Raw genomic sequence first — 25,306 nt, forward strand, 5'->3', positions numbered from 1 at the left:
TTTCTTGTACTTTTCTAGTTCTTGTGTCTTATCTTTCTCAGGTTTAGTCATTTCACCAGTAACATATTCCATTACTTCTTATTTTGTGAGAATCAAGTCAATTATTTTCTTCCATGCTAGATAGTTTGATGCCCCAATGAGCTTGTTTCTCTCTTTGCAGAAAGAACCCATATGACTTGAAGATTCAAACATGATGTAATAATATGTTACTTACTTGAGATCAAGATTCTCCTTGATGATGTCTTCAACCTTCTCTGATGTCTTCAAGATCCTTGAAGAGTATTCTTTGAAATATGTTTCATGAAACAACATCTTCCAAGATCCTTGATTCCTTCTTTAAGGATGCCTTCCAAATAGATCTTCTTCTAGAGAGAGATCGACACTCTTCTTCTTAGATCTTCCTTTGATGCGAGCTTGATGTAGACTTGATCTTCTTCAATGTAGAAACCCTACTTTAGGTCTTCTACCAATGAGTCTTCAATACTTCTCAAAGTCTTTTTCCTTAGTCCTTTCTTGAGAGTTTCCTTTTCCCTTCCCCTTGACAAGTAACTTCTAGTGTCCTTCCAACAACCTCTCTTGTTCATGTGAAAATTTCTAAACTGAAATTCTACTGCAACAACTTATTTATTTCACCTACTTATTATTCACAATAAGTTATTTACAAAATCCTTTCAACAAATATTAAAATAAATTTTACTGCAGTTATCACACAATTACCCGAAGAAAAAATGCATGCACAAAAACCAATCACATCAACACAATTGTTTTTGGACAATTGTCCTCGAAAAAACCCAATGTGGGAAAACTGGTGCAACAGATGAGGGCTTTATTAATCTTCAACAACAATTTCTTTTACAAGGAATGATTTTACAGAGAAACTGAAAGAAAACACCTGAGACTTTCCCTTTGAGACTTTATGACACTTTGGAGACCCAGCTCCCACCCCTACAACACCCCTACGTCACTCTGTGTGGCTCAACGTGGCTCTGAGTGGCTTTGTGTCCCTTTGCCTCAGCCTGCGTGAGGGTTGCATCTCTATCTGCATTGTCTCCCACTGTCCTTGTGTCACCTCCTCCTCAGTCACTGCCTGCTGTTGATTCTCTCCTCTTCCTCCACCCAGTAACTCTCCCTCTGAAACCGATCTCCTTTACTTGAGAATTGATTCTCCTAGAGATACTGAGTATTTGTCGGTGTGTCTCCAAATGATTCTCAAGTCTTCTCTTATACTTTTCCTGTTGACGAATCAATGGTCGAGATTAAGTCCCTAATCAACGACTAAGATTAAAACAAACTTGATCCTCGTCTCTTAGAAGCTTCTCACCCTTATCTTTATAATACCCATTAATATTTTTATTTTCCTAAGTTTAGACTTAGCAACCCATTAAAAATATTAATTATTTTAATAACTCCTCATTAGGGTGGAATTTCTCAAAACGATTTTTGGGTCTTGGAGATCTCACGTGCCTTAGCCTCTCCTCAAAATTTCGAGCATAGAGCATATCCGATGCTATCAAAAATCAACACTCCCTCTTAGCAAGGAATGTGCTCTAACAATGCTTCACTATGGCTTCACTATAGAAACATCACACTGATCTTCCGCATCAGTCCCTATGCTGATGCTTGGCCTGTTGCCTCACATCCCCTGCATTGTTGTCCATGCCACTGCCACTGCCACTGCCATTGGTGCACCTGTATTGCAGCTCCCTCTCAACATGTTGCATCATGTGACCCATAACACTGCCATTGCTAACTTCTGCACTGTAACTCTTGACACTTATCCATTTCTTCTACTGAAATGGATTCTTTACCATCCCCATCTTCTCCCCGAAGTAAAAAAATTTGTTCTTCCTAGAGCCTTGGTGGTTATGTCTGCCACTTGTTCTCTTGTAGGAGTGTACCTCAACTGTACTGCCCCTCATTGGACATAGTCTCTGAAAAGTGACACCTGATATCAATGTGCTTCAACCGATCATGAAATATTGGATTCTTAGAGAGCTTGTTACAACTCTGATTATCACACATGATCCTAGTCGCTTCCATCCTTCTCCTTAATAGATTCACAAGAAATTTCCTAAGCCATATGGCTTTACACGAAGCTGTGCTAGTTTCCATATATTCTGCTTCAGTTGAGCTCAGAGCCACGGATTTTTGTTTCCTACTACACCAGGAGGTCATTCCCGATCCAATGTTGAAATAGTACCCAGTTGTACTTTTTCGATCTACTGAACTTCCAGCCCAATCTGTGTCAGTGAACCCACTCAGCTTGGTGTCATTACCTCTAGTGTACAATAATCCATGCTCGATTGTTCCTTGTATATACCTGAGAACATGTTTGGTTGCTGCCTAGTGCGCCCTCTTAGGTTCCACCATGAACTGACTGAGGGTTTTGACAACATAACAAATGATTGGCCTAGTATTGACCAGATACATCAGGGACCCTATAAGCTGCATGTACAAGGTGGGATCAACGTCTTTATCTTTTGATGCATCAATCTTCTTCCAGTTGGTGATCATTGGAGTAGCCATAGGTCTACAGTCCTACATCTTGAATCTCTTCAAGGTTTTTGTAGCGTACCTCCATTGTCCAAGGAAGATCTCACACTTCTGTTGCCAAACCTCCAACCCTAGGAAATAATGCATTTGTCCCAAATCCTTCATGTTGAATTTTGTGGCTAGGTTCTTCTTGCAGTCTTTGATGAGCTTGGATGATCCTGTCAAGAAGAGATGATCCATATATAAAACTAGGATTAGAGGCTCATTCTCTACAAACAGATATTAGAGATTAGGGTTTGCATCACTCTTGACAAACTCCATCTTCTACAAGTAGCCATCAGTTCAACCGTACCATGCTCTAGGTGCCTGTTTAAGCCCATACAAGGCTTTCTTTAATCTGCATACATGAGATTTCCTCTCATGTATCTCAAAACCTTCTAGTTGTTCAATGTATACTTCCTCTTCTATTACCCCATTCAAGAATGTCATCTTGACATCCATCTGACGAATCTCCCACCCCATCTGTGCCGCAATAGATATCATGGTTCTAATAGAAGTATAACTGGCTACTGGGATGAAGGTTTCTTCGTAGTCTATCCCTTCCTTCTAAGCATGCCCATTAGCCACAAACCTGGCTTTGTATTTCTCCACACTGTCGTCTGTAACATATTTGGCCTTGTAGATCCATCTCGAACCTACCACTGATCTGTCATGAGGCCTAGGTACCACTTGCCAGACATCACTGACCATTATAGAACTGTATTCCTCCACCATAGCATCTAAAGTTGATGTTGAATGGCCTCCTGAAAACTAAAAGCTTCCCCAACTTGAGCTACTAAGGCCTGATATCTGTCTGGCTGTCTTCGCTCCCTTTTGTTATTCCTGGGTGCACCAATGAAGTCCTCTAAATCCTATAGAATCTGTCATAGTTCCTGACTCATTCTTCCCCTGGTAGTAGGCACATCTATCAGCTCTTCCTCTTCCTAAGATTCCTCCTATTCTGAAGCTTTGTCTTTAGGAGAATTTTTGGTACTAGTTTCCACTAGTCGAAGTGGTTTGACTAACGACTCGTCTTTTGACTTCTCCTTGGAAGGCATTTCTCAAGATTTCCTGAAAACTCTGTCCTCCATGAACTTTACATACCGCCGAACTACTACCTTCTTACTCCTTAGGAAGATAGACTCTATATGCCTTAGCATTCTTGCTATATCCCACAAGATATTCTTTCTAACCAGTTTGATCTAATTTCTCTCTTTTCTTAGGGTATATGGCAATACGCTAAACTCCCAAATATCCTGAAATAACTGACTTCAGGTGTCTTCCCTATGAAGACCTTCTCCGGAGTGATTTTTTCTAATGCCCTCCGTGGAGTCCTGTTCTGGACATAAACTATCGTGCTACATGCCTCTACCCATAGAAATTTAGACATATCCTTATCATACAACATTATCTTAGCTGCTTCCACAATAATCCTTTTTTTCCTCTCTGCTACTCCATTCTGCTCCGGATTGTAGGGAGTTGTCCACTCTCTTTTGATACCTTCCTTAGCGCAAAAATCAGTGAAGTCCTTTTCAACATACTCTCCACCATTGTCTGAGCGCAACACTTTTATTGGATTTCTTATCATATTCTCCACTAGAGCCTTGAACTCTTTGAATCGACCAAAAACTCATCCTTGGTTTTCAGAAAGTAGATCCAAGTCTTTCTGGAATGGTCATCAATGAAGGTGATGAAGTATTCGGCACCACTAAGAGTTTTTGTGGACATCGGTGCTTAGATATCTGAGTGTATCAATCCTAGCACATTCTTAGCCCTATTTTCACTTCTGGAAAACGTTGCTTTGGCATACTTGCCCAGAGCGCACCCTTTGCATACATCATTTCGTTCGGTACTTAGTTCTGGAACTCCTGATACTGTTTTCCTGAGAATTCTCAGAGCCCCAATGTGTAAGTGTCCCATCCTCATGTGCCATAGTTCATTAAAATCTTTGTCTCCATTACTACCTATCAGTTCCATTGGTGATTCTAGTTGCAACCTGTACAACATATTACTTCTTATTCCAATCTGGGCCTTCTTTTTCCAACTTGGGTGTTTGACATATACTTTCTCCTTAATGAAGAAAACATCATTGCCCTTGTTTTGAAGTTGAGATACAGAGAGCAAGTTCATCCCCAATCCTGGCATATGCAGCACATTGGTTGCTCGAAGCCGCTCTCTTGCTTCAGTTGGAAAGACCACAGTGCCTCTTCCTACTGGAGTACACTTTGTCTTATTTCCCATGGTGATCTGAAAATTCATTCTTTCTTCCTAATAATCTAAAAAACATTATCGGATTCCTATCATATGCCAAGAAGCTCCACTGTCTATATACCAAAACTTAGAGGAGGTAGAGCTTGCTAAGCAAGCGACTTCTTCTCCCAATCTGGGAGCTAGCATAGAATAATCGTAATTCATGTCCCGTGTGCACGCTTTTAGAAATCTGCGTGAGTCCCCTTGAGTGGATGCCTCTGCATCATGCTCTTGACCCATAGTTGATTTCCCTCTCCTGTTGTCGGATCTTTGCTCTGATACCATGTGAAACTTTCTAAACTGAAATTCTACTGCAGCAACTGATTTATTTCACTTACTTATTATTCACAATAACTTATTTACGAAATCCCTTCAACAAATATTAAAATACATTCTACTAAAGTTATCACACAATTACCTAGAGAAAAAATACATGCACAAGAACCAATCACATCAACACAGTTGGTTTTGGACAATTGTCACCGAAAAAACCCAATGTGGGAAAACTGGTACAGTAGATGAGGGCTTTATTAATCTTCAACAACAATTTCTTTTACAAAGAATGATTTTACAGAGAAATTGAAAGAAAACACCTGAGACTTTCCCTCTGAGACTTCTTGACACTTTGGAGACCCTTCCCCCACTCCTGCGTCACCTCTGCGTCACTTTGCATGGCTCTAAGTGGCTTTGCATCCCTCTGCATCAGCCTGCGTCTCTCCTTTGGATTGTGTTTCTCTCGGCATTGTCTCCCAATGTCCCTGTGTTGCCTCCTCCTTAGTCACTCCCTGTTGTTGATGCCTTCCTCTCCCTCCACCCTACAACTCTCCCTCTAAAATCGATCTCCTTTACTTGAGAATTGATTTTCCTAGAGATATTGGGTATCTGTCCGTGTGTCTCCAAATGATCCTGAAGTCTTCTCTTATACTTTTCTTGTTGACGAATCAACGGCCGAAATTAAGTCCCTAATCAACGACTAAGATTAAAATAGACTTGATCCTCGTCTCTTAGAAGCTTCTCACCCTTATCTTTATTCATACCCATTAAAATTTTTATTTTCCTAAGTTTAGACTTAGGAACCCATTAAAAATATTAATTATTTCAATAGCTCCTCATAAGGGTGGAATTTCTCAAAACGATTTTTGGGTCTTGGAGATCTCATGTGCCTTAGCCTCTCCTCCAAATTTCAAGGCTAGAGCACATCTGACGCTATCAAAAATCAATAGTTCACCTTAGCTCTGATACCATGTTGAAAAATGGGAAGTGGCAGCTTATTAATCTTATTTTTCCATAACCTTAATATTTGTTTGTGAACTTATTATCTTTCTTGTGTTCTTTTAGTTAGATCTTTTATCAAACAAGTATCAAGAACATAAACTACAACAATGGAGGACACAAATATTAGGCTCTTAGCCAGGGCAAAACCCCTCCAAGGGGAAACCCAGAAACTCTTCTCTTCTTAGAATTTGCTTCAAATGAGATACAAAGACCCAAACCCTAGATCAGTCCTTCTCCTAGTACCAAGTCAACCCTTCCTCAAGTCCTTCCTTGATTCTGCACCAAACTGCTACACACAATACAACTTCAACCCTACAATTTCAGACTTGCAACTTCTCTCGAAACCCTAATCCAGCCTCCTCCTGAGACCTTCCTAGATCAAGACAACTCTCCCAAGGTCAATGAATTCAATATAGGGTTTTCTCCCTTTCAACTACAAGATTTTGCACTTCATCCCTTCACAACTCAGGCTTGTAATTTTGGCCTCTTCTTGTAGCCCAAAAACCCTAAAACATGTGAAATAGATAGAGCCCAAAAAACAAGAGATTTTGTCCTTCCATCCTCTCATTGACTTTCGCTCTTCTTCTTCTTGCTTCCTAGCGACATATCGAATTCTTGCTTGATAGATCGAACTTGTGAGTGAGTGTTTCTCAAATGAGGTCAAACTACTCCTTTATATAACCTTCTCAAGGGGTCAAATTTCCTCCTTTAGGCCGACATGATGTTCCCAGGGCCAACTTGTACTTTGAAGATTCCAAGACTTTCTAGACTAAAAAATAACTCTTTTTACAAATATTGTTTTGTTCAGAAGGGCCTTATAAACATGACGTTGACTCCTTTGACTCAAGGCAATAAATCTTAAGACCTAACAAACCCTAGAAGCACAAAGAACATGCTTTTACCTAAAATACCATCAATAATGAGCATGAAACCCATGCTTTGATAATAAATTTTCTTTTCTTTTCTCATTTGTTACATAGGATACATATTGAAATGAGTACAACAATTATGAAGACCAAAACTAGTTACATTTTCAACAAAAATAACAAGCATTATAACGAGTCTACTGCTATTGATTAACAAAGAGGTCACATTGTATGTGCGGAATCGATGCCTGTCAATTATTAGATGTACCATAAACTTTGGTTGTCAGCAGAGAATAACAATCACCATAAGTTATTTGCTAAAACGTTTTGGAGGGTTTTTCAACACTTTTCTGATCAGAATTGCCCAGAATCTTGCAAAGAGCTGCAATCATCAAAGTACAGTCCTAAACTATTGAGATGCTAGAAACACACAGAGAAAGAGACAAATTAGGTGGCTTACCTAAGAATTGGGCCAGATTAGTAGATTGAAGTCTTGCATTACGTGTAGCATTTCCACATTGGGTTACTAATCTACTCGGTGTTGCCATGAGAGGAAACACAAAAATATGAACATGTGTTCATAGTTATCGTCTAGCCATCAAGTAAGTTGTCGGGACAATATATGAATTCAAATCTATAAGCCACCAATAAGCCAAAATTCTACAGACTATCAAGGTTATTGATATCCCAGACCATCGTATGGGTGACTAACATTTTACTTCATGGGATGTCATTAACATTATTTTCAAATCTGTCGATAATACTTCCATAGTATTAATTCAAACCCTTGACCATTGTAACCACCTACAACTGATTGGTTAGTAGTTATTTGTCAAGGGAAATAACTTTTATCAACGATCAAAGAATTAAATAGAAAAAATAAAGGGTTTTGATTAACTGCCACCCCAATGAGAGTCAACGTACAGAAGGCACAAATCAATTGTGATCCAATCCATTGCAACTCTATTGAATGCATGGTTTCATTGGTGCTCTGCAAAACCATGTTGTCCTTTGAATCCCCATTAAAACAAAAGGTTGCGAGCCAAATTCAACGACGCTAATAAATAAATAAATATATGTTTATTTATTTTGGTGCATATACATTATATCCTATAAATAGAATAAATAAGGGGTTGGCTTATTAAAATGCAATAATAGAGTATCCTATACGTTTAAAAGTGATAATTATTAAAATATTATTTTGTGGGTTCCCAGTCTACTTTGAAAGTACCTCGCAAATAAAATTAAAAACTATTTTGAGTAACAATAATTTACAATTAGAGAAAGGGCTCAGCGGATGAGCATAATCACCCCAGAAAATTTTTAAATGGAAGGGTTCAGTTGATGAAGATAATTCCCTTTGAAAATTTTTAGTCGAAGGGCTCAATAGATGAACATAACTCCCCTTGCGAAAATTGTAATCAGATGTTGATTGCAGAAGTCAAGAATTAAAAGATAGTACTAATTCAATAAAAAATTATTATATCTCAAAATCAAAGAAATTTCTTATCTAGAATGTTATAATAAAAAACTATTTACACATAAAAAATTCAAAGGATAAAAAGTAGTGTTATTGAAAATTAGAACTAGAAAAACAAGGTGTGAAGAAAATATCCAACAAAAATATATAAAAAGCTATATAATCAAGATTTTAAAAATAAATTCAAGAAGTCAAAAAATAATGAAGTTGTTTTGATTCAAGGATCATAATCAAAACTTACACAAATTAAAAAGTCCCTATAGATATTGTTAGAGCAACTTACCAACATGGTAGCATTCACTTGTAAAGAAACAATGATCGATTTGATTGAATTAAAGAAATCATTAGACATAAAATTCAAACCATGAAGAAAGGAAGCAATATAAATCAAATCAACATCAAAAATCAGAAATCAAAATAATGCAAATCCAGTTGACGCGACGTAGGAATATCTTCAGAGGTTGAAGTACAAACAATGAAAAATCCAAGTATCTCTACCAATAATATTTGATGATCAACAAAATAATACAAGTGTACCAATAATATTTGATGATCAACAAAACAATACAAGTGTGCAAAGAAGATATACTACCAAAAAAGAAACAATGATCTATTTTATTGAATTAAAGAAATCATTAGACATAAAATTCAAACCATGAAGAAAGGAAGCAATATAAATCAAATCAACATCAAAAATAAAAAATCAAAAGAATGCAAATCCAGTTGAAGTGACATAGGAATATCTTCAAAGGTTGAAGTACAAACAATGAAAAATCCAAGTATCTCTACCAATAATATTTGATGATCAACAAAATAATACAAGTGTACCAATAATATTTGATGATCAACAAAACAATACAAGTGTGCAAAGAAGATATACTACCAAAAAAAAAACAAGAAAACACTACAAGTCCAATAAGAAAATATCATATCACAAGGACATTTTATCAACACTCTAATCATAAGAACCAATACTTTTAACAAATCAACATATCAACATTGTTCAAACAAAGACAAAGTTTGAACTATATTCCCAACAATATTAATTATGGTGCATTTAAGCCTCAAAGCAGAAGTCGCAGCCACACTCTCAATTAGGTTGCTCCAACCCTTTCACTATTCTACTTAGTCTTTTGTCTTTAACTTCAATAACGAAGAATTATGACAAGAATTGCAAACTAGACCTCATGTCTTTAACCTCAATAATAGACTTGTGACAAAGCATTGCAAACTAGAACAATGGTGTAACATTTTCCATAAAATATTTTGAAGACAAAACATCTTTGAAAAGATAGGCGATGTAATGAACATAAAATATATAAATAATAATAAAATCACGAGACAACATATCTAAGGACATGACTTATTAAGGAACATCACCTAATTCAAAGATATCATTGTCCAACCATTGTCACTATTCAATGTGTGTAGGTATACCATCACATCACATGGAATTGTATCATCATCTATCTTATTGTTTATTCCCTTATATAATATGTGTTCATATATGGGCATTGTATCATCATCTATCTTATTCTTTATTCCATTATATAATATTTGTTCATATATGTTTCAATATATCGTGGTTCATATGTTGGATATTCTTCAATAAATGAACTATTGTCCATTTCAAGGTCTTACTGCAAAACCAAATTTAACAAATTCATAACACATAGTTGAATTAAAGGTCCTTTTCAAATTTGTGACATTATTGAAAATGCTAAGGCATTCATGATTTTAGATTTGCATACGCTCAAATGGGTGTGAACAACCTAGAAAACAACCTTTGCCTTACTCTAGTGGCGATTTGAGAGACCTTGTGATGTCTTGGAGCTAGCATCCCTACCAATCTAGACATTCTAATATGAGGGGCTCAGATTACATTCCCAAATTTCATGTGAGCCTTTGTCGTATGATTTTAGAAAATTGTCTCTACAAAATGCAAATGCATGACGAAGGTCTAGCATGGAGAGATAGGAGATGGAGTGGGAAGCCTATTTATATCTATTATATCTATGATAAGAAGTATCTTTATGAATTCACTAGGAACTACTATGCTAGCACCTACTTAAATAAAAGATGGGCGCTTGGAGAGCCAAAGTCGCACTAGCTAAGGGAGTGTAAGAGCATTTTGAAGGCTCATGCTTCAAGGTTTTCTTGTCAAAAGAAAGCTTCACAAAGTTGGAATAAGTAATTCCACGTGTATGTTCTATGGTAAGGATAAAGACAATTCAACATGTTCTTTGAAAATGTCACACGGTTAGGTCTTTGGGGGCATGGTTTAATGTTCAATTTCGCTCCCTTTTTGTAATTCTGCTTTCTTAGAAGGGGCCACTTCTAGGGAACACTTGCATGGTTACGGATAGCCACAAATTTCATTGGCACATAGTTTATTTCGTTGTAGATGGTTTTATGTGGAAATCTCAATATAAAGTTACATTTAATGAGGATCCTCACCCCCTCATTTCAAGGGAATTGAGGAACTTTAAACAAGAATTGGCTTTGCTCCTAAGAGTTAACCTTCCATCATGATGTTCAGTCCCTCCCTATGGGAGCCCAGGCTCATACGCTGTAATATGATATATCCCAAGAGGAATCTTCGCCCTTAGGGTTATAAATTCACAAGATAAACTTACTAATTTCCAAATGATCCTTTCAATTTTAGGTAGAGATAATCAGTGAAGAGAATATCATCGAAATATCGTCGATATTCATAAATATCGCGATATTTTTGGGGAGACGAGATATTGTCGAGGAAATATCACGATATTTTGTCTCCCCGAAAATATTGCGATATTTCCAAAATATTGGCAATATCTCAGGAAAATATCGCACTATGATCGAAAATATCGCTAGGCAACAGTAAAAAATTGTCGCCGCAGCTAGAAAAGGCCAATTTTGTTTTTTTTTTTTTTGTTTTTTTCATTTTTGATTGCTGGAGAAGGAAGGGGAGAGCTATGTGCTTGCTACCAAGGAGGATTTGAGTGTTGAATAGCCATTATCACCACCAATAACGAAGATTTTGTTGATCTAAGATTGAAGAACAGTGAGACAATTTCATTTCTTCCATTAACAGGTGTTCAAATAAACCCCTATGTTAATGAATTTTTTGATAGTTTTAGGATTATTCTTGCTTGCCTATTTGCCTACAAACATTTTGCTTGTTTTTTTTTGTTTTCCATTTGCTATGATTTTCATGCCCATGAGCAAATGCAAGGGTTTTCTCCATATTTGGAGAGCAAACTACATTTTTTTTTTTTAAACTTTCAAATGCACCTTCTTATTGTCATTTATGGTTTTTCTTTGAATTCACATTTCAAATAATATAGCAAAAAAAATATTTTGTAAAATGAGGTGGTTATTACTTATTAATTCCAATTTTTTTTTTTGGTGCCCTAGGTTTGAGTTAGCTCACTACAAAATTAAATATGCCAAAAGCCTTGGACCCATTTTGGGAATATGGGGAGCCTGATGGTGGGACAAATCGGGCATATCTTACATGCAAATTGTGTGGGACCAGGATGACAGGAGAGGTTACAAGATTGAAATACCATCTAGCTAGACTCACTGGACATGATGTTGGGATTTGTATAGTTTCTAGCCCAGAGCTTATACAAAAAGCTCTTGAGGCAATTGATGAAAAAGACAGAAAGAAGGAAGAGACATAAAGAAACAAGGTTGAACATGCAGGTAGATCTTTCAGGATATCTTCTCCTGATTTTGATGCTGAGGGTAGTGGGAGAGGCTCCACAGCATCGCCTGCTACTGCTAGTGCAAGGTCATCATTTTTTGTTCCACAAACAGGACATGGATCACAACCTAGCATAAAATCACTTGTTAAAAGAAAGGAGAAGCAAGAAGCAGATAGAGTCATGGGGAGGTGTCTTTTCTGGAGCGACTTACCTCTCAGCATCACCAAAACCAATCCATTTTGGTAGCTAATGTGTGATGCTATTGTTGTTGTGGGCCTAGGGTACAAAAGTGCTACATATGAGGAGTTGCGAGGGGAAATTGTTCAAGCAGAAAAGTAGGACATCAACTCTAGATTGGCGGAGTTGAAAAAAACATGGGAAGTTACTGGATGCAAAGGGATGTCTAATGGTTGGACAGATAGGAAGGGTAGGACCCTTCTAAATTTCTTGGTACATTGTCCTAAACGTACCATGTTTATTTAATAAGTGGATGCATCAAAACATATCAAAGATGCGGCAATGATATGTGAGTTTTTAAATGGGTTCATTTGGGAGATTGGTGTGTAGAATGTGGTGCAAGTCATAACAGATAATGCAGATAATTATGTGTTTGTTGGCAAGATGCTTATGGAGAGGCATCACACATTGTTCTGGACTCTGTGTGCAGCACATTGTCTCGATTTGTTGCTTGAGGATATGGGGAAACTCTCCTTCATCAAGGAGGCGGTTGATATGGCTAGGAGCGTCCCCAAGTTTATTTATAACCATGCTTTTGTTCTTAGCCTCATGAGGAAGTTCACTAGAAACAAGGAGTTGCGGCGTCCTGCGATCACACGTTTTGCCACAAACTTTATTACTCTTCAGTCTTTGCTTCGATGTCAGTTCGAGTTGAAGCAAATGTTTGTGTCTGATGACTGGCGTAATTGTAGATACAACAAGAGACAGGACGGGAAAGCCATTGCAAAAATGGTGTACTCTGAGACGTTTTGGCGTGGAGTAGAAGAAGCATGCTCAGTTAGTGAACCTATAGTAAAGGTTCTCAGATTGGTAGATGGGGAGAAGCCTGCAATGGCTTATTTGTATGAGGCCATGGATAGGGCCAAGGAGGCCATTCGTTCTTATTATGCAGACAGGCGTTCTGCTGGCCTTGATAGGCATATGATGTTATGGGATGTGATTGATAGTCGGTGGACAAGGATGCTTCATCGACCCATTCATGCAGCAGCACTCTTCCTCAACCTCGCATTTTCATACAAATGCGGCTTTGATTTTGATGGCGAGGTGATGGAAGGGCTCCATTCCTATATTCATAGGATGGTACCTGATCCTGAGCTTCATAGCAAAATCAATCGCGAGATACAGTTTTATCGGGATTGTGTTGGCCTATTTGGCTTTGATGATGCTATTAGGGAAAGGACCCTCTTCATGCCACGTAAGTGACAAGTCATCAATCATTAGAAATTAGAACTTCCAATTTAGAATTTCCTTACTTATAATTCTATTTTTTTTAAATTCAATTATGTAACTTTTATTTGAAAGTTTAATTATGTTTTAAGTTTTTGAATTTTTTATTTCTTTATTTTGTTGTAGATATTTGGTAGCGAAGCTATGGTGCAAGGGCACCAAATTTGCAGAAATTGGCCATAAGAATCTTGAGTCAAACATGTAGCTCTTCAGGGTGTGAGCGCAATTAGAGTGTATTTGAGAAAATACACGCAAAAAAGCGCATCAGGTATAACTTTGAGCTCCAACCTTCAGTTGAGCAATTACACTTATTGTAATTTTTATTTTTTAATTTATGACCTTCAAGTGTCAAGAGTCAAGAGTCAAGACTCATTAGTTTTTTTGACACTCTTACAGGTTGGAGTTCGCATGCCTCAATGATTTAGTGTATGTGCATTACAACATCTGACTTCGAGTGAGGCAAATAGAAGCACCAATGGATCCAGATGTCATTTCCTTAGACAATATTGATGTATTGTCTCAGTGGATGGTGGAGTCTGAGGAGCCCATCTTGGAGGAGTCACCTTCATGGTTAGAGCCAGATGATCCATTAGAACAGGGGCAGCAAGAGGAGGAGGACTCGAAGGAGGAGCAGCACTCGGAGGAGGAGGGCACTGTGGGAACATCAGCATCAACACCATCTGCTATAGATATAGGAGAGCACAACTCCATACCTAGCACTCATTATTTGACATTAGGTGCAAAGGCTAGGTACAGAGGTGCTAATACCACAATGATACCAAATGAAGCAGAATAACCAAGTCATGAGAATGATGTCCATGGTCATACATAGAACAGTGAGTGGAGCGTCGAGCATTCTTTTTCCATCTTTGATGCATTACTAGGAATTTGAAACTATCTTAGAGAATTGAAAAAATTACAGATGGAGAATAACCCAGACTTATGGGTGACATATGAAAACTACCTGTAAATGATATTAATGAAACCCTTAAAAGAATGAAGTGAACTTCCAGTCCATAAGCCCTTTCAAAGTCTGTCTCTTGCCCAATATTTTAGAGTTCCTTAAGGCCATACTTGATTTGGAGATATATATGCTAGGCCCACTTACAATGATTACTACAAACCCCTTCAAATGCACCATGATCTTTAGACAAAGAAACTCTTACAACTGAATTGTGATATCCCAATTACACACATACCTTTGCTGCTGCTACAGTTTTCAATATTTTGACTATGTAGATTTTTGTACTTTTACAGTGTTGCAAAAAAAAACACTCTCACTGACAAATGTCGTTCTGACAGTGAAACCTCCTTAAATGATGAAACCTTGTTTCACTTCAAATCCTTACTGTATAACTATAAGGTACTAATGACAACAAATGCCCAGAAGCATGCCACTGACATTTGACATTAGGTGCTTAAGTGCTTTCTTCATATTTATGTGCCAATGTGTTTATTTCATGTTGTTATTGCTTTATATGTTTAGAAATCTGGAAGAAAATATATATATATATATATAATATATATATATATATATATATATATATATATATATATATATATATATATATATAATGCATTTTTTATGCTTGTCGATATTTGTCGATATTTTGTCGATATTGCCGATAAGATGTTTTTTGGACCCTCGCCGATATTTTGCCGATACCGATATTTTCAACACTGGAGATAATATAGAATGCATAAAAATGCAATCAATAATAGATTTCACAATATTACAATAGTTCACATCAGATTCAATTTAACAATCACCTTCAGGGCCACTATACCAATAGGCCTGGTTTCATAGTAGCAACAATACCTTCAATATAACCCTAGCAATTTAGATATGAATGCAACAATAGTTGATAACAATTTTGATCCAACTTACAAAGCTGGCTTTCTTAGAGACAATTAGATAATTGGCCTTACAACTATGTAAGTGATGCCCTAGTAGACCCTCTTTCTTGATGTTATCTTCAGCAGGAACTTTGCTTCTCACAAAGATTTGATGCGCTGTCAAGTAAGGCTCATGACAGACCAGATTATCCTTGTTACACTGTCTAACCGCTGCCTCAGGACAACGTTGTTGGCTTTGTTAATACCCTAATTTGGTCTGTGCTGGCCAGATTACCATTGTGGGTCTGCTGCTCTGTCTAACTATTGCCGCAGGGAAATGCGGTTGTCTTGGAGGGTGCTCTACTATCCCAAATCTGAGCTTGATTTGTTGTAACTTTGCCTTTTAAGGCCCTTCGTTACCCCAAATGGCTGGAGACAGCATCCGCTAACTCAGGAAAGGGGGTTCAGATGTGCCTCAGCCCCAAAATGGCCTCGGGAGGAAACACTGACCTCAAATAATGCCCTAAATACCTTCACTGCCTCAGGATACTTACAGAAGCGGCCTTCGCTACTTAGATCAGAGATTCGGTGGACAAATAACCACAAAAAATAACCTCTATTGTCTCAAAATATGAGCTAGGTGCCACAGAGCTCTTAGTCCGACAACCACAAAATATTTCATCCTTTCTTTGTCAAAACCAGATAAGAAATGCCCTAGAATATTATAATTTAACAGGATAGAGAAAGGGGAGAAGACTAGCTAGGGTGGGATCATCTCCATTGAAACTAATCAAGGGAAAAAGGGGTCTTAAAACCCTCAGAGCCTCAGATAAAATAAAACAGAGATGTTGCAATCCAAATCAATGATGAGAAAATGATCTCTCCACTCTTATTTATAGATTCTGTATGGGGTCTCTTGTAATGTGAGGGGTTACAAGTTTAACCCCAATTCTCGCTTTCTTCACAAGTTTTTCCCCAGATAACCCAAATTTACCTAATGTTGCTACAAAACATTGGATAGGCTTCCACTTTTACCATTGGTCTCGGTTTTTCTCTTTCAACCATAGGTACTCTTTCTGGAGCAATATGGGCCAATGAAGCATGGGGATCTTATTGGAGCTGGGATCCAAAAGAGACTTGGGCATTAATTACTTGGACCATATTCGCAATCTATTTGCATACTAGAATGAATAAGGGTTGGCAGGGTGAGGAACCGGCAATTGTGGCTTCTTTAGGATTTTTTATAGTTTGGATCCGTTATTTGGGGGTCAATCTATTAGGAATAGGGTTACACAGCTATGGATGGTTGGAACCATAAATGGACCGAATTCCTGGAAGGGAAAGGAAGGATAGATTCAATCCAGTTCTTTTATGTGATTGATAAGTGACATCAATAACTGGTACTGACTATAGCGTACGGGGTTGGATAAGCTACTTCGTCTTCCCTTGGGCAATTAATCAGTAGGGAAAATTACATATGCTAGCTTTTATAGCTTACATAGATTGGGATTTTTCCTATACCATTATTGTCTGCTTGTTGTAATCACTTTGAATACTGACCTACTTATTTGTTCTCTCAAGTAATGTTTGAAGCATTTTCCAAAAGAAAAACAGTACTACTTTGGGTGTCCTTTGATCCTAGTGGTAAATTAGAACATGTAGAAAGCTGATTCCAGTGGTAAATAGCCATTAAAAATTGTAATAATCATTCAATTATCTCCACTTATTTCAGTTTAAATCTCAAGAAACTTCAGTGTTAATTTGGACTTTTACATACTAGGACTTAGATATCCATGTTGCTGGCAGACAACTCTTAATCATAAACTCACAGAACCAATACAGTCAATAACAACCACTCAAAATCAAATTAATCAGTAACCAATATATATGATCTGCTTTATGATAAATTAAACATTGTCACATGTGCAAACAGGGAGAAGGATGTGCATCCACACATTACGCAAACACCTATTCATCCAACTAATATATACAAGGGAAAAGTTATGTATCTCATTTGTAGTGCATGTGATTGAGTTTTTCCTATCATATCTAACAGCTAAGAGAAGTCGACATACTTCTTTCAGAATGCAAAATCCACTTGTTTACGCTAAAATGGAGAAAGACACCCTTTGCTCTACCAAGAGAATTACTGAAGTGAACAAAGTTCCTTCTAAAAATTAATTACTCCAAAAGACTTGAAATATCAAGATATCCATGAGGATACAAATATTATATATTAAATATATGAATAAGAATAAGAATGAGAATGATTTACAATGAAAACGAGAGGCTTGCTTATATATTAGGGAAGTGTCTCTTCATGAAGAGTCATGTCCTATTAGACATGCCTCTTCAGCCTAATTACTAGCTTAACTAATCATTATTTATGATTATTATTGTTTACAATTATTATACATTATTTATATATATTTTATTCGTTATATTGCCTCATTCCTAAAAAAGCTTTGTCCTCAAAGCTTGTCGATGAAAAAGGCTTGATCTCTTTTTCTGCTTCGAAAGTTTTTCTGTCTCGGAACAGTCATCTTCGTTGATACAAGCTAATATGATCTTCTAAGTGACAAACAAAATTGTCACACTGAGAAGGGATCAGACCATCCAAGATTAATTTTCTGTGGAATATTCTGATCACTGGAATTTTGTAACGACTTGTTAGCATACGATTGGATTGAGATTACATCACTATTATCTGGAACATCAGTTTGTTGATTTGGTTCTGAATGGTCCCAATACGTAGCGTGCTTGATTTGTCTATTCTCATGATTCGGATACCGATAGGGAACTTTTCTGGTTTGATTTTCCCTTATTGGACATGTGGCAATTTGTATATTTTCTTCTGGCGAAGATGTTGTTGAGTTGGTTATCGAACATTCACTAGGGATATTTATCATTTGACTTGCAACATCCAAGCGCGTCTTTTCTTCAACTTGCTTGTCTTTTTCCTGAGTTGTGACATTCACTGGATCGGTATTTGTTATTTTGTCATCCATTTGAATTCCTATATTTGATGCTTCCTTCTCGATAAGTTGTTGTACCTTGTTTTGTAATGACTTCTTATCCTTCTTAAGTTTCTTAATTTGCGTCAATATTTTTTCACTATGGTTTTTAAGTTAAGAAACTTCTTCGTTTTTGTCAATAGTGATTTTGTCAATTTCATTTTGCATATTTTGTAATACTTTTTTACCTTTTTGAGAAATTACTTTTGAAATATCCTATATATCTTCTGGCGTTACTGAATTAGGTTTCAGTGTAACATCTTAGAGTGTTATTTTCTTCTTCTTGTAAGAAAATGTTAAAAACTTTTTTTCAGTGTTTAGAATAAAGAAACCTAGAGTTTTCATCCATGGTGATTCCAAAACAATGTCACTATCGTTAAAACACAAGGTTTTCATGGTGAATTGTGAGGTAAAAGTATAATCTCCAATATTTAGGTGTAGATTACTTATATCGTATTGTTTGTTATATGTGCCAAAAATATTTGTTTCAACTATATTTGATTCAGGAATCACCAATTAGTTAGCACATTTAGGACTAATATAATTACTTGTTTCAACAAGATTGATAGAGATTATGATATCTCTTCCTGCGAGCGATCCTTTGATTTTAAATAGTGTCTAAACACATTTACCAAAGGTTTCAAGAAATCTTTCATTACTAGTCTCCATTTTACTTCTTCAATATTATTATTATTTTTTATTTTTTATTTTTTTCATTTTTAAATCACTTTTTTTATTTTATATAATAATAATTTTTTTAATATATAATTATAAATTATATATATATATATATATATTGATTTAATAATCCTTTTAAGTATATATAAAATTTATATCAAATTAATATATATACTACATATCTCACCTCTTTTGACTTGAATGTGGCACTTCCCGACTTTTGAATTTGGACTTTGTATATTATTTTATTTTTTTTAATATTATAAATTTTTATGATGTCACCACACTTAATAAATATAAAGGTCATGTCTTTTCATATGATAAGGTCACAATGTTCACGAAACTTTTTAAGTAAAAAGTAAAACTTACCTTTCACGTAAAGAGATTTTGTATCCCTTTTGTTTTTTTCTTTTACTTTTAAAATACCATGGGTTGTTTCTAAAACCATGGGCTTCTCCACGCAAAAAGTTTTAAATATCACTTGGTATGAGATTTTGTATCCCTTTTGTTTTTTCTTTTACTTTTAAAATACCATGGGCAATTACCATGGGTTGTTTCTAAAACCAAGGGCTTCTACCAAGTGATTTTAAATCTTCTTCTTTTATATATAATTTGATTTTTTTATGTTATTTGATTTTTTTATTTTTTTACTTTTTCTTCTTCTTCTTTTAATTTATTTACTTATATTTATTTTTTTGGTTAATTTTTTTTTATGGCCAAAGGTTAACTAGCGAATTTTCTTTTAATTTTAATGGCCAAAGGCCTAGAAAAATGGAGAAAAGGAGAAACTCCCAAATTCTGAGCAAAATGCTTCAATTGTATGGCAACACGATTGACGAATTTCGATAGCCGAGGACCTGGATCGGAGAACGAGCTCTGTGCACCGGTTAAGCAACCTAGAGGACCGAACTGCTCTGATACCAAATGAAGCGAACAAAGTTCCTTCTAAAAATTAATTACTCCAAAAGACTTGGAATATCAAGATATCCATGAAGATACAAATATTATATATTAAATATATGAATAAGAATAAGAATGATAATGATTTACAATGAGAACGAGAGGCTTGCATATATATTAGGGAAGTGTGGTGTCTCTTCATGAAGAGTCATGTCCCATTAGACATGCCTCTTCAGCCTAATTACTAACTTAACTAATTATTATTTATGATTATTATTGTTTACAATTATTATACATTATTTATATATATTTTATTCGTTACAATTACATTATGTGTTTCATGCGTCCATTCCATAGGAGCACAATAACATCTTTCCTGCGACTAAGCTTTACAGTAATATTATGATCTGCAATCCAATTCAAGTACTGTCATATAGTTTGCTTCTGTGAAAAAATGCTTACGATTCCCTTCTTTGATACAACTCTTAAATGAGTATAAGTTATAACAACAAAATTATAGATCATATGTTAATTACTAAAATTATCAACTACTTACATCCAACATGACATAAGTGCCATTTTGGGAGATTGAAAGAATTTTGGATCAGACTAGTTCCGAATTATTAAAAAAAACTATGGCTCAAAGGAAGGAAAATATAATTCAATTGAGCAATAGCCATAGCCATTGGATAGCTTTGCTTCTACAATAAACCCTAAGGATGCTTCAATTGCTAATAAATGATATGCTATCGTTGAATTAATAGACATTTACCAATGATCAAGACAATATTAAGGATATACTTTTATACAAACTAAATCCTATTTTTTCCTATGCAACATTGCCTCTTAGAGATACCTTGACAAATGTGTGAATCCCCAAAGCTGCCAAAAAAACACCAAACAAAATGTTAGAAGAATCAAGCAACTACCTTTTATCCACATGAACATGGCAGAAACACACAAATATATACACAAAAGAAAGAATGTTCAATCCTAACAAATGCCAAAAAAATACCAAACAAGAAGTTATTAGAATCAACCAACTACCTTCAATACACATGAAATGGCAGAAACACACAAATATATACACAAAAGAAAGAATGTTCAATCCTTAGAAATTTTGGTAGGAGTAACATTGTACATGCTTTTTCAAGTTTTCAGCAGTTGACAAATTATCTAATATACTAATTCAAATTTTGATAGGAGTAGCATTGTATATGCTTTTTCAAGTTTTCAGCAGTTGAAAAATTACCTAATATGCTAATTCAAATGACTTGCAGGTTGCAAGTATTCACATATCATATAGATGGCGCAAAGAACTGTAGATTGCATTCATGGGATGATAGGAATTCCAATAATATTCCTTGTGCATCAAAACTTGGAGGAGAACTTATCTTGGTACTTAATTTAAGTTAATGTTGGACAATTATAGCTTTTCAATAGTAATTAAAAGAAATAAATTAGCGAGTCTGTATCTGACCAAAATGAAAAATTAAGAGAAGCTAACTCCATCTTTGGACAACATGCCCTTCGTTTTATTGAGCGAACAAAGTTAGATGAGGGCCAACCTAACCAAAACAAAGCTCAATAGGATGCATCATGTAATGTCACTATAAGCGTATTTGTAATTGATAATTGCATGAGGAGAAATATAGCATGAAATAGGACCAAGTGAAACTTGTATGGTCTAAAGTTCCATGCTAGCAATTTTGCAACCATGGGATGTTTCTGTAGACAAAAATGGACTGGCAGATATATTTAAATGCCATGAATTGTCCAATGAAAGGTTCAAATCTAAGATCCTCAAACTTAGTCATTTTATGCCTATGAATACTTAGGGTGAATTTCAAATTTTATTCCAGAAAGAGAAGTGTGCAAGGAAGAAATTTTTCTTCAACATGAGTTTAGAAAGAGGCAAAAATAGGCTTAACAACAGCAGCATACAACTCAGCAAGTGCACTCAATGAAAAACCTTCTGCTCCAGACAATCAGCAACAACCTCTACTCAGCTAGACAACACAATAGTACCATACTGTGAAAACCCTCTCAACCATACATCAATGACTCAAGACACTCTGTCTATCAGCTTTATCAGCAGAACTCAGCAAAAGACTTTTGCTTATAGGGCCAATTGACTTATGACATAGACCAGAGACTCGTTCTGATTACATAGGCAGTTGACTCATCAATGGCATAAAGGTTCAAGACTCATGGCAATGATCTGGACAGAGACATAAATGATCATTACAAACTCAGCCCATACATCAACAATACACCCGGGCTACTACAACAAGAGTATCTACACTGACACCAAATCCTGACAAACCTTCTCCCAGCAATACAAGGCTTATGAACTTAAATACATAGCAGGACCCTTCCTTGACTCAACCAACATAAAAGTGACAGTTGCAATTCAGGGCTGGCAGTAACTTCAAATTATAACCCCTGCAACAGACTTAGTGAAACTAACCTCTTGATAAACTCAGTCAACTAACTCTGTGGTACCAGCACCTCTAACACCTTTGTCAATTACTAGCATATAAAAGGAAGACATTAACAGTACTATGCAACTTCAGCAATATTAAACAATTCAACTTTGAAGATCAACCTGCTTTCTCAGCAAACTTGCACAGATTCAAGCCTCTTGTAGTGAATTTTAAAATGCTGATATAAACCCTTACAACGATGCCTCTGTATGATGCTACAACAAGGACATGACAATGACAATTATATCAATGCACTGCTGTAATGCGCATAGCTACAGGGCAACAATGCACTCGTAACTCTGACACTCCTTATAGTCTTCTCTGGAACCAGCAGTAACTACCAATATACCCCTTCAGCTACACAACATATCAATGAACATGTGCTCTGCCTCTGCTAATTGCTCTGTGACACATTCCATTTGTACACATGATGCCCAGAGCACAATCATGCAAATGTCGTGTTCACATACACAACTCAGATATACAAATTGTTCTGTGCTCAATGCACCAAGTCGCACTTACCATTAATCCTCAGGAATATTTACGTACAGCAATTGTACTCCCAAGTCTGTATACTGCCAGAATGTGCCATCAGTCAACAAACAAGCGGATTGTCCCTCTGCAAATTGCCATTGTTTATTGCATTGTCTATGTGCACAGTCCAAATTCTCTCCAACACATAACAATTAATTTTGCCTTCAAACACACTGATAACTTTACCAATGCACTGTTTGATGCCCAATCTACCTCCCATGGCCCTAGATCCGTTGTGCCTTGTTGATTTTGGGTAGCATCGAATGTGCTCTAGCCTTGAAAATTGGTGGAGAGGCTAAGGCACATGAGATCTCCAAGACCCAGAAATCGTTTGGAGAAATTCCGCCCGGATGAGGAGTTATTAAAATAATTAATATTTTTAATGGGTCCCTAAGTCTAAACTTAGGAAAATAAAAATATTGATGTGTATTAATAAAATATGGATGAGAAAGTTCTAAGTGATGAGGATCAAGCTGGTTCTAAACTTAGTTGTTGATTAGGGACTTAATCTCGGCCGTTGATTCGTCAATAGGAAAAGTATAAGAGGAGGCTTGAGGGTCAGTTGGAGTTACACCAAGTGAACACGAGAATTTGATTTTTTGGGGCAAGGTTCACTGAGGAAATCGAGTTAGTGATAAGAGTTGTAATGAGGGGTAGTTCAGCAAGGGATTTTCATCCGAGGTTGAAGAATACATGGCAAAGAGGCAACACAGTGTCGGGAGAGACAGCGCAGGCCCTAGAAGGGCTAACACAGAGGCTTCACAGCTGACGCAGAGGACGCAGAGGGCTGACGCAAAGGCCTCAGAGGGTGACGCACTGGGAGAAGATCCGCAAATCCTGAGCCAGGAGAGGGTGACGCAGCTCTTGGAGGAATGACATAGGTCTAGAGCAGTGCTTGGAGCAACTTTCCCTGTCTAGCATAAGGAACAACGGGAGTCGCTGTGGGGATTGATCATTCGGATGTTGATTTGCCAGAATATCTGTCTCTGAATAGAGGTCCTACTGCCGAGGATATTCTCTGTTGGGTGAGCCATTTTTGGCACTCTAGTTATATTCACGAATCTGCTTAATAATACAAACCCTCTATATGTTGCACTAGTTTTCCCAAATTGGGTTTTTCCGGGGACGATTGTCCAAAAATAACGGTGTCCCTTGTGTTATTGTCTCAGCTTATTTCAGTGCATGATCTGTATATTTGTGAAGGCTGCAATAGTGTTTACTTCGATGTTTATGCAATTAAATAACTTGTTAATGTAAAGAACAAGTAGGAGATTGTAAACAAATAATTGCAGTAGGGGTTTCTGATGTGTATTAGGTTTAGAAATTTTCACATGCCTTTCTCGACAAATCATTCAGCCCTAGCTCCCTCTTAATCTTCAGCCTTCTTACATTCAGCCTGCAAATCATACTCATCATCAAGATGTTAAAGTTATGTGGAAGCAATTAACCAAGGTATTCTTTTTCAACCCTAATGAATTGATATGGTCAAGTCCCACTAGCACAACTGGTTGAGGATGGGCCTCGTCAGCAAGGCAACCCAGGATCAAACCTCATGGGGGGTGGTTGTGCCTTGTGCTAGGGGGAGGAGACATGCTAAAAAATCCAGTCAGCTAAGGGTTGGTGTGGCCCAGGCCGGGTGCGATCCCCAGGTGACTTTGACGACTTAGATGCCCCTAGGTCACGGCTCCTCAAGCCACAGGTCAAGCTTAGAGGATCACAGACAACTTGACAGACCAAAAAAAACCCTAATGAATTGATATGTTTACCAATAGATCAACTAGGGTTAACTCCAAACACTAATAATTCTTTAGAAATTCTAGCACTCTTTTCCCTACTTCATCATTCTCACTATCAGTGTTAGGATTTGGACTTATTCAAACCCTTTTGCAGTGATTTCACCTTTTTCTTCTTCATAGTGCAGTAAACCTTACCATACTTATCCAAATATGAAAAACCTTCAGATCAAAACATCTTCATCCTTTCTTTGACAACATGCAACAAGAACCTTCCATTTTTGGAGAATGAGCTATTCATCACTGATTGATTACACTAAAGGAGTCATCTTAGGTGACATGGTCTTAGGTCATGGGAGAGTCGGCTCCTTTGCTTTTAGATGAATTTGGTTAGCTTTATCTGCATTGGAGTTTTCGATCTTCTTGTATGTATAGAACTAAATTTCATAGGGATGACCCTCGTATCAAACTTCAGAGATACGAGGTAAAATTCTTTTGCAGTAGCTTTAAATGAGTCAATACAAAACGGTGAGCTTGAATGACAGTTTGTCTACCATAGGAACTTG

The 25,306-nt window shown here is 36.7% G+C and overlaps 1 protein-coding gene across 4 annotated transcripts in view; it reads right to left on the bottom strand.

Moving 5' to 3' along the window:
- Positions 1–20,477: 20,477 nt before the first annotated feature.
- Positions 20,478–25,306, bottom strand: part of LOC149227762 (TLD-domain containing nucleolar protein) — a 167,959-nt gene continuing 163,130 nt past the window's right edge. For all 4 annotated transcript variants that reach the window (XM_089377918.1, XM_089377916.1, XM_089377919.1 and 1 more), the window contains one exon: positions 20,478–20,869. In XM_089377918.1, coding sequence (XP_089234044.1) covers positions 20,800–20,869 — 70 coding nt within the window. In that variant the 3' untranslated portion in view covers positions 20,478–20,799. The remainder of the gene's footprint in view (positions 20,870–25,306) is intronic.

This window comes from Pinus tabuliformis, chromosome J, assembly GCF_031772625.1.
Source record: "Pinus tabuliformis cultivar Carrire ecotype Pingquan chromosome J, CPIR1, whole genome shotgun sequence".
NCBI lineage: Eukaryota > Viridiplantae > Streptophyta > Pinopsida > Pinales > Pinaceae > Pinus > Pinus tabuliformis.